General features: G+C 43.2%; 1 protein-coding gene across 5 annotated transcripts in view; it reads right to left on the bottom strand.

The window, feature by feature from the left end:
- Abcc4 (ATP binding cassette subfamily C member 4) overlaps positions 1-13,211 on the bottom strand; it is a 216,336-nt gene that overhangs the window by 123,573 nt on the left and 79,552 nt on the right. For all 5 annotated transcript variants that reach the window (XM_010630726.3, XM_010630733.3, XM_010630742.3 and 2 more), the window contains 3 exons: positions 5,595-5,689; positions 5,290-5,376; positions 841-937 (listed from right to left, as the gene is read on the bottom strand). In XM_010630726.3, the coding sequence (XP_010629028.1) occupies positions 841-937; positions 5,290-5,376; positions 5,595-5,689 (279 nt within the window). The remainder of the gene's footprint in view (positions 1-840; positions 938-5,289; positions 5,377-5,594; positions 5,690-13,211) is intronic.

Consider the following 13,211-nt stretch of genomic DNA (forward strand, 5'->3'; position numbering starts at 1 on the left):
AAAAAAAAAAGGAAAGAAATCACAAATCAGATCACACCATTTCCCCGCTCTCTGGACCAAAGAGCTTCCATCTCAATTCCAGGCCTACTGCCCAGTGCTGTCAGCTCAGCTCCCTCCACACCCTCCCTGGCTCACTCAGCCCCAGTCAGCCTGCAGCCCCCTGTGTTCATCCATATGCCAGGTGCCTTCCTCCCTCAGGAACACGTCACCAGCCTCCCTGCGTCAAGGTGCTTGTAGCCCAGGTGACAGCATGGCACGCACCTTGGTGTCCTGTCTCTCAGGTCCCCTGGGCCGTCCTTCACAGCCTCTACCCCCAGTGAGGAGGGAAGCCCTGAGATGGCCAGGGCTTTGCGGCTGTCACCCAATCAGGCACTGAAAAGACCTGCCCAGTTTGCCCAGCACCTCCTGGCTATGCCAGGAAGTCAGGTACTCTGAGCAGGGGATGCTCAGCCACCTGACCAAACTGTTGTTATTGACAGAAGATTCTCCTCAGGCAAACTGCGTAACTATCAAATTTCCAAATGATCTATTCTGGCTTAACTTGTGGAAAAAAGAAGACAAATTTCTAAAGAGCATAGCACGGTGATCAGCAATTTCACTGTTAACAGTTGCAGGTTAGAAATTTTATATAGGTTAGGGTGTTATGTTTTAGGGTGTAACGGTGACATTTCTACAAGTCCTTTGAATTTCTTCTCAGAGATGTGAATCTCTAAGCAAGAGTTACAAAACTGAGGAAGAGAAAGTTTGCAGAGAACCCTGAGGCAGGTGACCTGCAGGGAGACGCTTCCTTCAACACACCTGAGGACTAGGCAGTTCGGCAAATATCTCAGAATTACTTACATCTTTTAGTATCAGAATATGGCTTGCAGCTTTTAGGTACTGCAACTGATGAGTCACTAAAATTGTGATCTTCTCATGCAAGGTTTGACAAATACACCTACAAATGTAAAAAGTCCAGTATGAAAAACACATTAGTACAGGTGCTCTGACCTGAAACGCACATTTCAAACCATAATGAGCCCAAGACAGAACAGCAGTCACAGATATGCAGTTTAAATATACATGTAAGTATAAATTAAATACAAATATAAAACCATGGAGCCAATGGGTACTCAAATTCACTAGCAGAAAATTTGAGTCTTGCTTCTCTGCTAACAAATTCTAAATAGCAATCCAAAAGAGGCATTGGCTGCTATTTTTTTTTTTTATAAAACTCATTTTTATATTTCACGATAAAAATGGTTTAGTGATACTAAGATCCTAAAACCTGACTGACTAAAATACAAATTATTGGTATAAAAGAATGGGGGAAAGACAGACTAATGTCATATATAAAAAAGTACTATTTTCCTTAGACTGTTTCCAAGGAGATTATGATGTGCATACACATTAACCACACAAAAGAAAGTCTTGGATTCTTGGCGACCTTTACTGGAGTGCATTCTCTTGTCCTTTCTTTTCAGATAACGGCAGAGAGAAAACTGAATGCAACCGAGGCCACAGTCAGTTACCACAATACTTTCAGTCCCATCTTGGAAGAAATTTTTCCCATATGAGAACCAAAATCTTCTAAACATGAAAATGAGAGAACAAAACTGAAAGGTCCACATCATAACAAAAACCATCCAGTGGATGCAAGGACAAGAATGACCTGGGTATTCAACCTTGGAGATACTTAATGGCCGCCCTTCAAAGTGCTCTGAGTCTTCAAACACAGAAACTTGAGAGCACAGGCCCAGGTAAGGGCACCGGGCCATGCCCAGGGGTCTTGCTGATTGATACTCAGGTTCCCAGGCCTTTCACTGAGCGATGCAGGAACGGGGCCACGACACCACATGCCGAGGCTGGTCAGACGGCGAATTCCAGAGAAACACAGAATCCCAGCTCTTCAAATCCCTGCTCTCCTCCTCCCAGCCTGGCAGTGTCGAGAAAATTCCTACACCTCAGGGAAGCTCTGTTTCTTCACCTCAGAAGAAAGCTAACATCAACTCTCAGGCACATTCTGAGGAATAAAAACACCAGACTGTGAAAAGGATCTGCAACATAATCAAGGGTCAAGAAACATGAACTCCGCTAACCAGCCGCTGTTAGCTTTGAATCAGGGTTGAAAAGTCATGAAGAAAAGGTGATTTTTTAGGACAGGCCTCTGATCAGAACCAAGACTCTAGACTGTAGATGCCAAAACAATCACTTCATTCTTTCAATCCAAAAGGATTGATTTTTCCCTGTGGAAAAGTCCTAGTTTGGGTTATTGCAACCTCAGCTTCTCAACCTACTAAACCCCTCTTTTGATGCAGGACTCAAACTTTTAATGGAATTCTTCCTCCTTAATTCAAAATTACCAGCCGTTCACCCCTTTATGTAAATATCTGAAGGAAGATATTAGTCACATCTTATGGACAATGATGCCCAAGAAGGCCAAGTTAAATATTTCAGAATGTCTGCTTCCTAATACCATGGACAAGATAATATAAATAATTACAGTAATATTGCAATAGATGGCTTTAAGTTTCTCCTAAATTAGGTGTTTTTCAAAATTTCCAGGAAAAATACTTCCTAAATTGTTAGTAGTAAAAATTTCCAAGTTGTGATACAAAAAGTATTTTTTTAAAAAGAAACAAGGTCTCACTATGTTGTCCATGCCGGCTCCAAACTCTGAATGCAAATGACCCTCCTGCCTCAGCCTCCTGACTAGCTAGAACTATAGCCATGCACCACTGTGCCTGGCCAAGCCACAAAAATACCAAGTAATTTGGCAATGCATCACTTTAATTCTTATCCTATCCTATGGGCTCTTCAGAGCTGACAATACCATGGTAGAGGTAACACAAACAAGAAAGAGCCACTAAATGCTGAGGACACACAATCAGACAACACCCTGCAACACAGGAGACATGGCGGTATGAACAGGAAGCGCACTGATAGGTTGTGATGTGGGCTAGAGGAAAAGCTCAGTGAAAGCTGCTACTGGAGATAGAAAAGTTGGGAAAGACTCTCTGCAAGGTGACACCAAAGACTGTCAGTGGGTGGGGAAGGCTCTCCATGCATGCACAGCCCAGAGCAGGGGCGCAGGGCAGGCACACACACATGTCCCGCACCAGTCGCTGAGGGCTGCGGGCAGCGGGAAGACCACAGTGTCCCCAGGAGGAGCAGGAGGGAAAGGCAGGCAGGCTGGGCTGCATCCTTCCTTCCTCTTTGTCCTCCTCCCTGAGCCAGGGCTCCCCAGCCCTGTGACAGAAGGAACACACCCCACAGACACGAAGACATGAGATCGGCTGTGTTCAGTCAGGTGCCCCACGGCAGTGGCACAGCAGGAGCACCAGCTTGTGTGAGGAAGGGTAGGAAAGGTGAAAGAGGCAGAGAACACATTTGCCCTTCGAGCTTTTCAAAGCACATCCTGACAGGAAATGGGGTTATCCATCAAGAACTGAAACAGGGAAGGCGAAGGACTGCTGCGGTCCGGATGCTTCTGTCCCGCCCCAGATGGTATGCTGCAACCTAATCGCAGTGCGATGGGGTGAGGGGTGAGGCCTTTCCCGGGCCCTGGTGTCCTTACAAAAGAGGCCCAAGAGAATTGCCATCTGAGGAGGAAGCAGGAAGAGAGCTGTCTACGAACCACAGAGTAAGCCCTCCACTGACACCAAAGCTACCAGCACTTGGATCTTGGACTCTGTAGCCTCCAGAATCATGAGAAACAAATCTGTTATGTATAAACCACCCGATTTGTTGTGGTATTTTGTCACAGCATCCTGAACAGACTACGGCAGGCAGTGTGAGAAATATCCTTACAACAGCCTGGAATAAGTGATCTCGGGGGACACAGAGGCCTGGGAATTTGGGCTTTCTAAAATGTGACAAGAGTCATAGCTGGTAACACATCAGGCACCAGTTACTCAAAGGGCCCCAGGCCTTCAATACCAGATAGAATCCTCTTCATGTTCGTAACATATAGTTGTAAGACTCGAAAACCTTAATAACCTTGGATGTATATTCATGATTGAAGTAAAACTGTTAATGGCAAACAGAAGTGTAATTCATTCACTTTTAATACAAAACACTTCACATTTCTAAGCTTCAACACAACCGCCATCTTTCATAGCATATTGTTCAATCCAATTTTCTAACTCGTTGAGAACATTCTCCAGTTGCTGGTGAGTGATTTCCTAAATTACATTCGTGCTCCCTGCCCTAAGTTTCCCCAAAGAATGTGGTTCTGATTAGCAAATAACAATTTTAACAAGCTTGCTTCTATCAAGTGTATATCCAAAGCCATTAAACCTTAAAGGTGCAAGAGGACTTTATAAACACTTCTGTGTCTAAAGGAAAACTTGGGGAGCTCCTGTGATGTGCATACTGATACCTAGCAATTAGAATGCTCTCCTCTCTCTTCCCCAGAGACTGCTGCAGTGTCCCACCAGGAAGACTCACCACTATCGCCATCCAGAATTTCTTTCACCACTCCAGTATCAGGAATATTCTATAGCCCCGCTCTGCTGGGAAAATGCCTCTCCACTGAAAGCCATGCTCAGCGGATAGCCTCGTGTCCCCAGCCCCTAGAAGCCAGAGCCCGGAGCTGTCGTTTTCTCACCCTGCTCAAATCTCTACTCTCATTTTGCTATTTAGGACCTGTTATAGACTGAACACTCCCACCTCGAATTTGAATATTGAAACCCAACCCCAGCACTTGTCAGTTGGAGACAGGACCTTTAGAGAGGTAATGAAGTTACAGTAAGGCTCCAACCTCACCAACGTCTCCATCAGAAGGGGAAATCCGGATATAGGCACTGAAGGCAGAAAGAATTCCAGAACACATCAAGAAGGCAGCACAGAACCAGCAACAGGGCTCTTCCTAGGAAGCCCTGCATTCATGCTGAAGACGCCACTGCTCACACACCATACACAAATGACAGAGGAAAAGATATAACAGCCTAGCACCAGGCTATAAATCCTACCCTTCAATTTAAAAAAATCATACATCTTCTTATTCTTGGGGTCTGGTTCCATCTACACTGTCTTACTTTTATCAACTGCAAGGAGCAAGGCAAAAGCTTACAAAATTTGTCACTGTTTCTTAACTCCCTAACACATGTGCAACTCTCTTCAACACACTGGCATCACCTTCCGGCTTTTCCTACTTTGACCTTGCATTCATTTAAGTTTTCTCTAAAACGGTTGGGGGGTGGGTAGAAGGATATAAGGCAGGTACAGTCCTCCGGAGCTGCAAAGCCTTCCCTGGCCCCACTGTGAGGGCTCCTAAAGGCAGAAGACAAAAGACACATGCGCACTCACAGCTGAAACAGGTGCTTGCCAACTTCCGCATCCACTGCACTGAGTGGGTCATCCAGGAGGTAGATGTCAGCGTCCTGGTAGACAGCCCTAGAAAGTGAAAGCAGTGTTAGAAGAACTGCTTTCACTCCCCAGCACTCTCCTGCAAACTGTAAGGACACTGGTCGAGGGGGTGTTCACTGTGAGCACCAAAGGGATAACCCAAAACCAGGGCTTCCTGGGTGCGACAGCCAGGGAGCCAGTTCTGCATGTTCCCCCAGGGGAGGCTGCGGAGAGGGACAGGCAGGTGGCCGACAAGGGAGACTTACCTTGCGAGGTTCACTCGTGCTTTCTGCCCTCCACTCAGTGTGGCTCCCCGATCTCCGATCACAGTCAAATCCCCATCTTTCAAAAGCTGTAAATCCTACAAGGAGCAACAGAACAATAAGGGGGGAAAAAAGCCTAGAATGAGTCTGCCACTGTCTTGCAAAACTCTGCAGCAGCAGGCTTCAGAAAGAAAACGTATTTGATCAGCCTTAAGGGCAGTCTTTCCATTTCAAATTGTACCCTGAACCTTTCAAAAAAATTCTAGAGGCATTTTCATAGTGTGGCTTTTTGCAGTAGTTATATACCTATTTCAACAGATTCAACTTACTTACTGTGGCTTTTCGCAGTAGTTATATACCTATTTCAACAGATTCGACTTACTTAGCATGAGCTGTGGGCCAGGCACTGCTCTGGAAGCACTGACTTCAGCGGTGAAAGAAACGGAGTCCCTGCAGTCTCTCTGATGGGAGACTGGCGATACAGTAAAAATTCACATAAATGCGCATGGTGATGAGTATTACAGAAACAAAGCAAGCCAATACAGTGGGGCAGAGAGGCCACGCTACATAGGGTGGTCAGCAAAGCCTCCGATCAAGAGGGCTTCGCTACAGACTTATTGGAGGGTAGGGAGCCCCAGCACAGACTGAGAAAAGGGGGCCTATGCAGAAGGAACAAGTGCAAAGGCCATGGGGCACACACATGCCCAGGGTGTGCAAAGAACAGCGACTCTGAGGCCAATGATACCGGAGCAGAGTAAAATATTGGAAGCCAGAGGGTCTATGGTTTCACCACCAGCAAAACGGTGAGAATGATGCAGTGTGGATTGGGTTGTTGAAAGAATCACATCTTTCTCTTTGCAGAAAAGAAGTGCCAGGACAACATGAGTTAGGAGCTGTCACAACAATGGAGGGGAGAGAGGTCCATGGCTGCCCCTGAGTGGCAGCAGGGGAAAGGAGCGGACTTGTTCACACTGGATGCATTCTGAAGGTGGAGACTTTCGCACTGCTGATGGGCTGAGAGCGAGCAGTGAGGGGAGAGGAGACCGCTCTGCTCTTGGCCTTCAAGAGCACAGACTGAGGTGGGAGGAGGGCGGGTGCCAAGCTAGGGGCTGAATTCACTTATAACCACAGAGCTGCTGCTACTGGACACACAGGCTTGAAAATCTGTGCTGACGAAAGAACACTGAGAGGGCTATCAATATGCATGGAATCTATTTTACCAAGGGACAGGTGCACGTTGCCACATAAGCCATTTTGCTGATGATACTTCAGCTTCCCACGTCTAGAGAAGTAATAACACACACAGTGATGCTTAAGGTGCCACACAGAGTGACAAGTAAGAGCAGGAGGGGCAGCTTGGGCAGTGGAAACCAAAGGAAGAGAAACTGTCCTAGCAGCTAGTGATATGACAAGACCCTCCTAGTGATGTCACAAGCTCCCCCAATCCCTAGCCACTACATCACTCAACCCCACCCTGCTCCTATTAAAAGAAGCTCCCTGTTCAGCCATGTTGCTCTCTTGCCTTTGTTCAGAGACAGCTCGGTAGATCCTCCCATAAGAAAGGCTTCTTATGGTTCAGGTTTTCGGATCTTTTAACCTAACAGTGACCCTTCCATTAAATTCAGCATATTATTTCATCTCCAACTGCTTTCCCAGAAAAGCACACAGGTAAACAAAGGAAAAACCAGGAAGCAGTCCTGCTGGTGTGATGTCATCAAATGGCAGAGATGCATCAAATCCACTTTCAACGAGGTGCACATCCTACCGGGGAGGTCACTGGAATGGGTCCTGAAGGCGAGAAGAGCTGGATCCCAGAGCCTCTGCTCACAGCTATTCTTCCAGATAGAACTTCCCCTCCTTCATGGCCAGTTACCTCCCCATCCTTCCAGATCCAGCCCACTCTCTCTTCTATGGAACCATCCTGTTCCACCAGTCAGAAACCAATCCTCTCACTACTGGCTTCCTAAGCCTTTCTTTAAATTTCTCAAAAAGGACCTGCCTTATTCTGGATCATAGTGTTTATGCTTCTGTTGTTGAGCTCCTGGATGATGAGAACTATGCACCAAGCACTGGTGTTCAGGCCCGACTTTATCTCTAATCCTCACCACAACTGGCACAGTAAGTACTGGCCCATTTCACAGAGGAGGAAGTGGTGGCCAAGAGAGGGTTTCGGACTGTTCTGAGGACTCTCAGAGATTGCAAAGAAGAGATGGAACCTGAACCATGTTCATCTGAAAACAAAGCATTTTATTGTTTTATATCAGCCAAGTAGTTGCTGAAAGACATATTAAAATAAAGGCATTACTACAGCAATTCGAACCCTGAAGGCCTCTATATTCATACACAGCTGTATCGATAAACTCAGTCTCCCCTTTTAGATTCATCTCCTGTATCCCTCTTGTACCCAGCATTTCCAAATGTGTCATGGAGGACCCAACTGAGGAATAAAAAATGTGCAACAGCAATAATTCTGTAATTATCAGGACAAACAAAAGAAAATGTTCATGTTGGCTGGAATATGGCAAAAACGAGGCAAAACTATAGGCTTGTAGGTGCCTCGGAGGGGTGTGATCTATGTGGGAAAATATTAAATGGATTTATTTATCAATGCCATACATGCGCACTTGTACTACTTAAAAATTCTAAAAAGTACTCAAGGGTTAAAAGATTACATGTGGATGATTGTTGCACAATATATTCTTTTGTGTTTATGATGACAACAGTACAGTGAACCCACGAGTTCCAAAGAGCCTGACATATGAACAACTTGGGTCACAACAGAATTTTAGTTTTAACTTACAAGCAAAGTTCTTGAGTTAGGACCCGAATACTGGCTGCTTATGCTTCCAGATGGTTAACCCTCAAAGAGTTCTGGAAGGGACATTACAACATCCGTTCCTGTGTGGGGTTAATTGAGAAATCCTGAGCGAGTGTCTGTCTAAGGATTCTGAGATCTGCCTGTGTACAGGAGAGACTGACAGCCGTGCAGAGGAGCCTGAGCCGTCAATTGACCAGCCTGAGTTACAACCAGCCCCCAAGAACAGATCAAATTCCTAAGTCAAGGTTCCACTGCAGTTTTACTGTTGGTCTATTTAGTGTACTGTATAAAGGACCCACATACTATGGTTTAGATCTAGAATGCCCCCACTAAAACCTCACATATTCAGAGATGGGGCTTCTGGGAGGTGACTGGATCACAGGGGTGATGTACCCATTAGTGGACTAATCCACTGAGGAATCCATGTGAGGAGATGAGGCGTGGCTGGAGAGGTGCATTATGGGGGTGTGAAGCTCCTTCCATTGCTCTCTGCTTCCAGGCTGCCGGATGTGAGCAGCTTTCCCTCTAGACCCTCCCACCATGTCCTTCAAGCCTTCCAGCCAGCTGACGAATAGACTGAATTCTCTAAAAACCAAGACCCAAAATAAACCTCCTCTTCTTTAATCTGTGAGTGTCAGGGACAGTGTCTCAGAGATAAAAAGAAATGACGAAGACACTGTATAAATGCCAACTCCAACAGCAGAAGTTACACACCCAGATACATTCTAATATGTCACATTTTATCCAAAACTGGAGTTAACATGAAAAGCTAATATTTACAGGGAGCCCATCCTGTGCCAAGGAATCGGGTGCTTTAAATTCATGACTTTATTTCACACTCACAACAGCCTCACAGACTCAATCAATAATACTTTTATCTCCATTTTACAGATGGAGAAAATAAGGCTTTGAAAAATTCAGGCTATTAGCCAGAAAGACACCCAATAAAGAGAAACTGACTCAATCCTAGAGCTGTCTGACTCCAGGACTTTGGATTCTAACCACAATCCTTCAGCACTAACATCGGTAGCTTGTTTCCCAAGGCTGTGTACAATGTCACTTCAAATATGTAATTAGTCTAAATGTGAATAACTTCATATCTCATTTTGATCTCAGAAATGTTTTCAGCTCGATGAACTTAAAATTTCCCTTCAATTAGAACTAATTTAACACATCTAGTTAATATCATTATATCTAATATAAAAAAAAAATCCTGTTTTTTTGGTTTTGTTTTGCTCTTTTTTCAGATTGTTTTGAGAAAGAGGCTAAGGAGAAACTACACAGAGAAACTCCTGTCTTACCTTATTTTATCTTACTGACTGGTTAGTTCAGAGAAAAGGACAACAATAATGACAATAGAGCCAGGTATGGTGGCACACTCTTGTGATCCCAGCACTCTGGGAAACTGAGGCAGGAGGAGAGCAAATGTGAGCTCAGTCTAGGCAATTTAGTGTCTCAAAATTAAAAATTAAAAAATGGGCTGAAGATGCAGCTCAGTGTGAAGGCTCTGAGCTCAATCCCCAATACTGAAAATACACACACACACACACACACACACACACACACACACACAGTACCATTTACCAAAAACCTGACATGTTTGCATTTGGGTACTGCAAACAGGTAACCCCAGTAGTCTGTACCATCAACTCATATTTCTGCCATTTAATAAGAAAGAAATTGAGGAAAACACTGGAGGATTCCAGGAGTAGAAAGTAGGAAGCTTTTTACTACATGTGCAAGCTATGTACTTACAGGCCAAAATAATTCCAGGAAGCTCCTATATCTGTAGCCATCTTGTGCCTGCCCATTAATACATGGATTAAAAATAAAAGGTCACTAAGAATCTAATCTCACAAGGCATTAAATGGTTTTCTGGTAAAGACCTTGCTGCTCTCCTACTAAACAGAGTCACACATGGCACTTCAGAATCACAGCAAAACTTCTTGGAAACCATTTAATCAATGAGACAAAGACACCGGAATCCACATCCAGACAACATGACGCCATATTCAAAGTGATAATGAACAAACACCAAAGCCCAGCAGACAGTCCTGTGCCTATGTGCAGAGGGTGGAAATAAATGCAGAGAGCCCTCATACCATGCAGCAGAACAGGATGACAGCCCAGGTTCATAAATGACACACACCACCATCCTCAAGGCAACCGTGCAGCCCAGCCGTTGGGGACCCCACTGCCACTGGAGTCTGTGCACCATACAGACAGCCCAAGGTGGCCAAAGCCCCAGACACTGTCCATGTTACTGGTCCATCCAGTCCTCCCAGATGGCTGTGGGAGACACTAAGCACTTGCTTTCCCACATAGAGATGCTCAAAGGAGGGGAGGAAGAGACAGGGCCAGGCTTCCCTGAGAATGTGAAGTCTGAAGGGAAGGGGGCATCAGAAGTGGAGCCTGACTAAGGTTAAAGGAAACATGAGATTCATCCTGTCCATGTTCACCTTCAACAATCCCTGACCATTCAAATAATTCCGCCTTACAAAGGGGAATGAGATGGGGAACGGTACAGGGGTGGGTGTGGAATCTGGAGTCATGAAAACAGGTACTTAAACTTGATCAGCCAATATTTAGTGAGTCCTTTCACCTCTCCAGACCCCCACTTGACCAAATGAGGACAGTGACATCAAAGACAACAGGAAACTGGATACTACTTGGGGTTTTGTTTGTTTGTTTGTTTCAGCAAGTTGAGATGATAGTACAAGGAAAGAAATTATAAAGATCAGAGCAGAAATTAGTGAAATGGAGATTTAAAAGCAATACAAAGAATGAATTGAAGGGCTGGGGATTTAGCTCAGTGGTTCTGCAAGCACAAGGTCCCAAGTTCGATCCCAGGTACAAAAAAATAATTGAAGAGCCAGTACCTAAAAAATAAATAAATAAAATAGATGAACCCTTAGACAATCTTACCAAAAAAAAAAAAGAAAGAAAGAAAGAAAAGACCCAAATCAAGATGATTAGGAATGAAAAAGGAAAAATCACAATGGACATTGCCAAAGTAAAAAAGATTGTTAATAAATATTTCTCAAATAGCGTAATAATAAATTAGATGATTCAGTAGAAATGGACAGATCCCTATATATAAATGAATTACCAAAACTGAACCAAGATTTAAAACCCCAAATTATCCAGTAACAGGCAATGAAATTGAAACACTAATAAAAAATCTACCAACTAAGAAAATCCCAGGTCCTAATGGATTCACTGCTGAATTCTATAACACAAATACTCTTCAAACTCTTTAATGAAACTGAAAGGGAAGGAATACTCCCAAAGTCATTCCTAGAAACTAGAATTACCAATTCCAAAACTAGACAAAGCTCAGCCGAAAAAAGAGAAGTACAGGCCAAACTCTCTAATGAATATAAGTTCAAAATTCCTCAACAAGATGCTGATAAACTGAATGCAACAAATTCTCAAAAAGACCACACCTAATGACCAAGTAGGCTTTAACCCAGGAATGCAAGGATGGTTCAGCATACATAAATCAATAAATGTAATACATCACATAAATAGGAGCAAGGACAAAAATTACATGGTCATTTCAATAGTTACAGAAAATCCAACATCTATTCATGATCAAAAAAATCTTAAAAAGAAAACAGGTATAGAAAGACTTTATTGCAATCTGATAAAAGCCCTTTGTGACAAACCTACTGCCAATATCATATGAATAGAGAAAAAAGGAAAGCTTTCCTCCTAAAATCAGGAATAATACAAGGATGTCCACTGTCACCATTTCTGTTCAGCATAGTCCTCAAAACATTAGCCAGAGCAATCAGGCAAGAGAAAAAAATAAAAGAGGTATGTATTGCAAAGAAGAGGTCAAATTATTATATTTACAGATGACATAATCCTCTACACAGAAGACTAAAAACTTCTACCAAAAGACTACTAGACTAAATAACCTATCGCTTCTCGGCCTTTTGGCTAAGATCAAGTGTAGACTAAATAACCTAATTCTACAATGTAGCAGAATACAAAATCAACACACAAAAATCAATAGAATTCCTGTATACCAATAATGAACTTACTGAGAAATAAATTTGGAAAACAATGCCATTCACAATAGCATCACAAAAATTAAATACTTAGGAATTAACCTAAACAAGGAAGTGAAAGACCTACAACAAAGACTACGGTACTCTGAAAAAGAAGAGTAGAGAATACAACACAAAATAGAAAGCTATACCCAGGTCAAAAAATCTAAATGTTAAACAGAAACAATCTACTAAAAGACAAAATAGGTAAAGCTCTTGACATAGGCATAGGCAAGGACTTTCTGAACAGAATCCCAATGGCAGTAACAAGAATATATAAACGGAACCATATCAAATTAAAAACCTTCACAACAAAGGAAACAAAGTAAAGAGAAAACCTACAGAATGGGAAGAAAAAAAATTTTGCCAGCTATTTCTCTGACAGAGGGCTATCTAGAATATATAAAGAACTCAAAAGTAAAGCTTAGACCCTCAAAATAAAAGGCTCGGAAATCTGAAATGAACAGACACTTTTCAAATTGAGTACAAAGAGCAAATATATGAAAGAATGTTCAACAACACTGGTCATTTGAGAAATGCAAATTAAAACAACACTGAGATTCTATCTCACTCCAGAAAGAATGGCAATCATCAAGAAATTTTAAAAAAGAAAAAGAAAGAAATCAACCTAGGGCCAGGGATTTAGGTCAGTGCTGTTGCTGCCTGCCTTACAAGCACAAGGTCCTGAGTTTGATCCCTGGTACCAAGAAAGAAAAAAAAAAAAAAAAAAAAAAAACAAAAAAAAAA

This window comes from Fukomys damarensis, unplaced genomic scaffold (genome assembly GCF_012274545.1).
Source record: "Fukomys damarensis isolate Sample0158 unplaced genomic scaffold, DMR_v1.0_HiC HiC_scaffold_6, whole genome shotgun sequence".
NCBI lineage: Eukaryota > Metazoa > Chordata > Mammalia > Rodentia > Bathyergidae > Fukomys > Fukomys damarensis.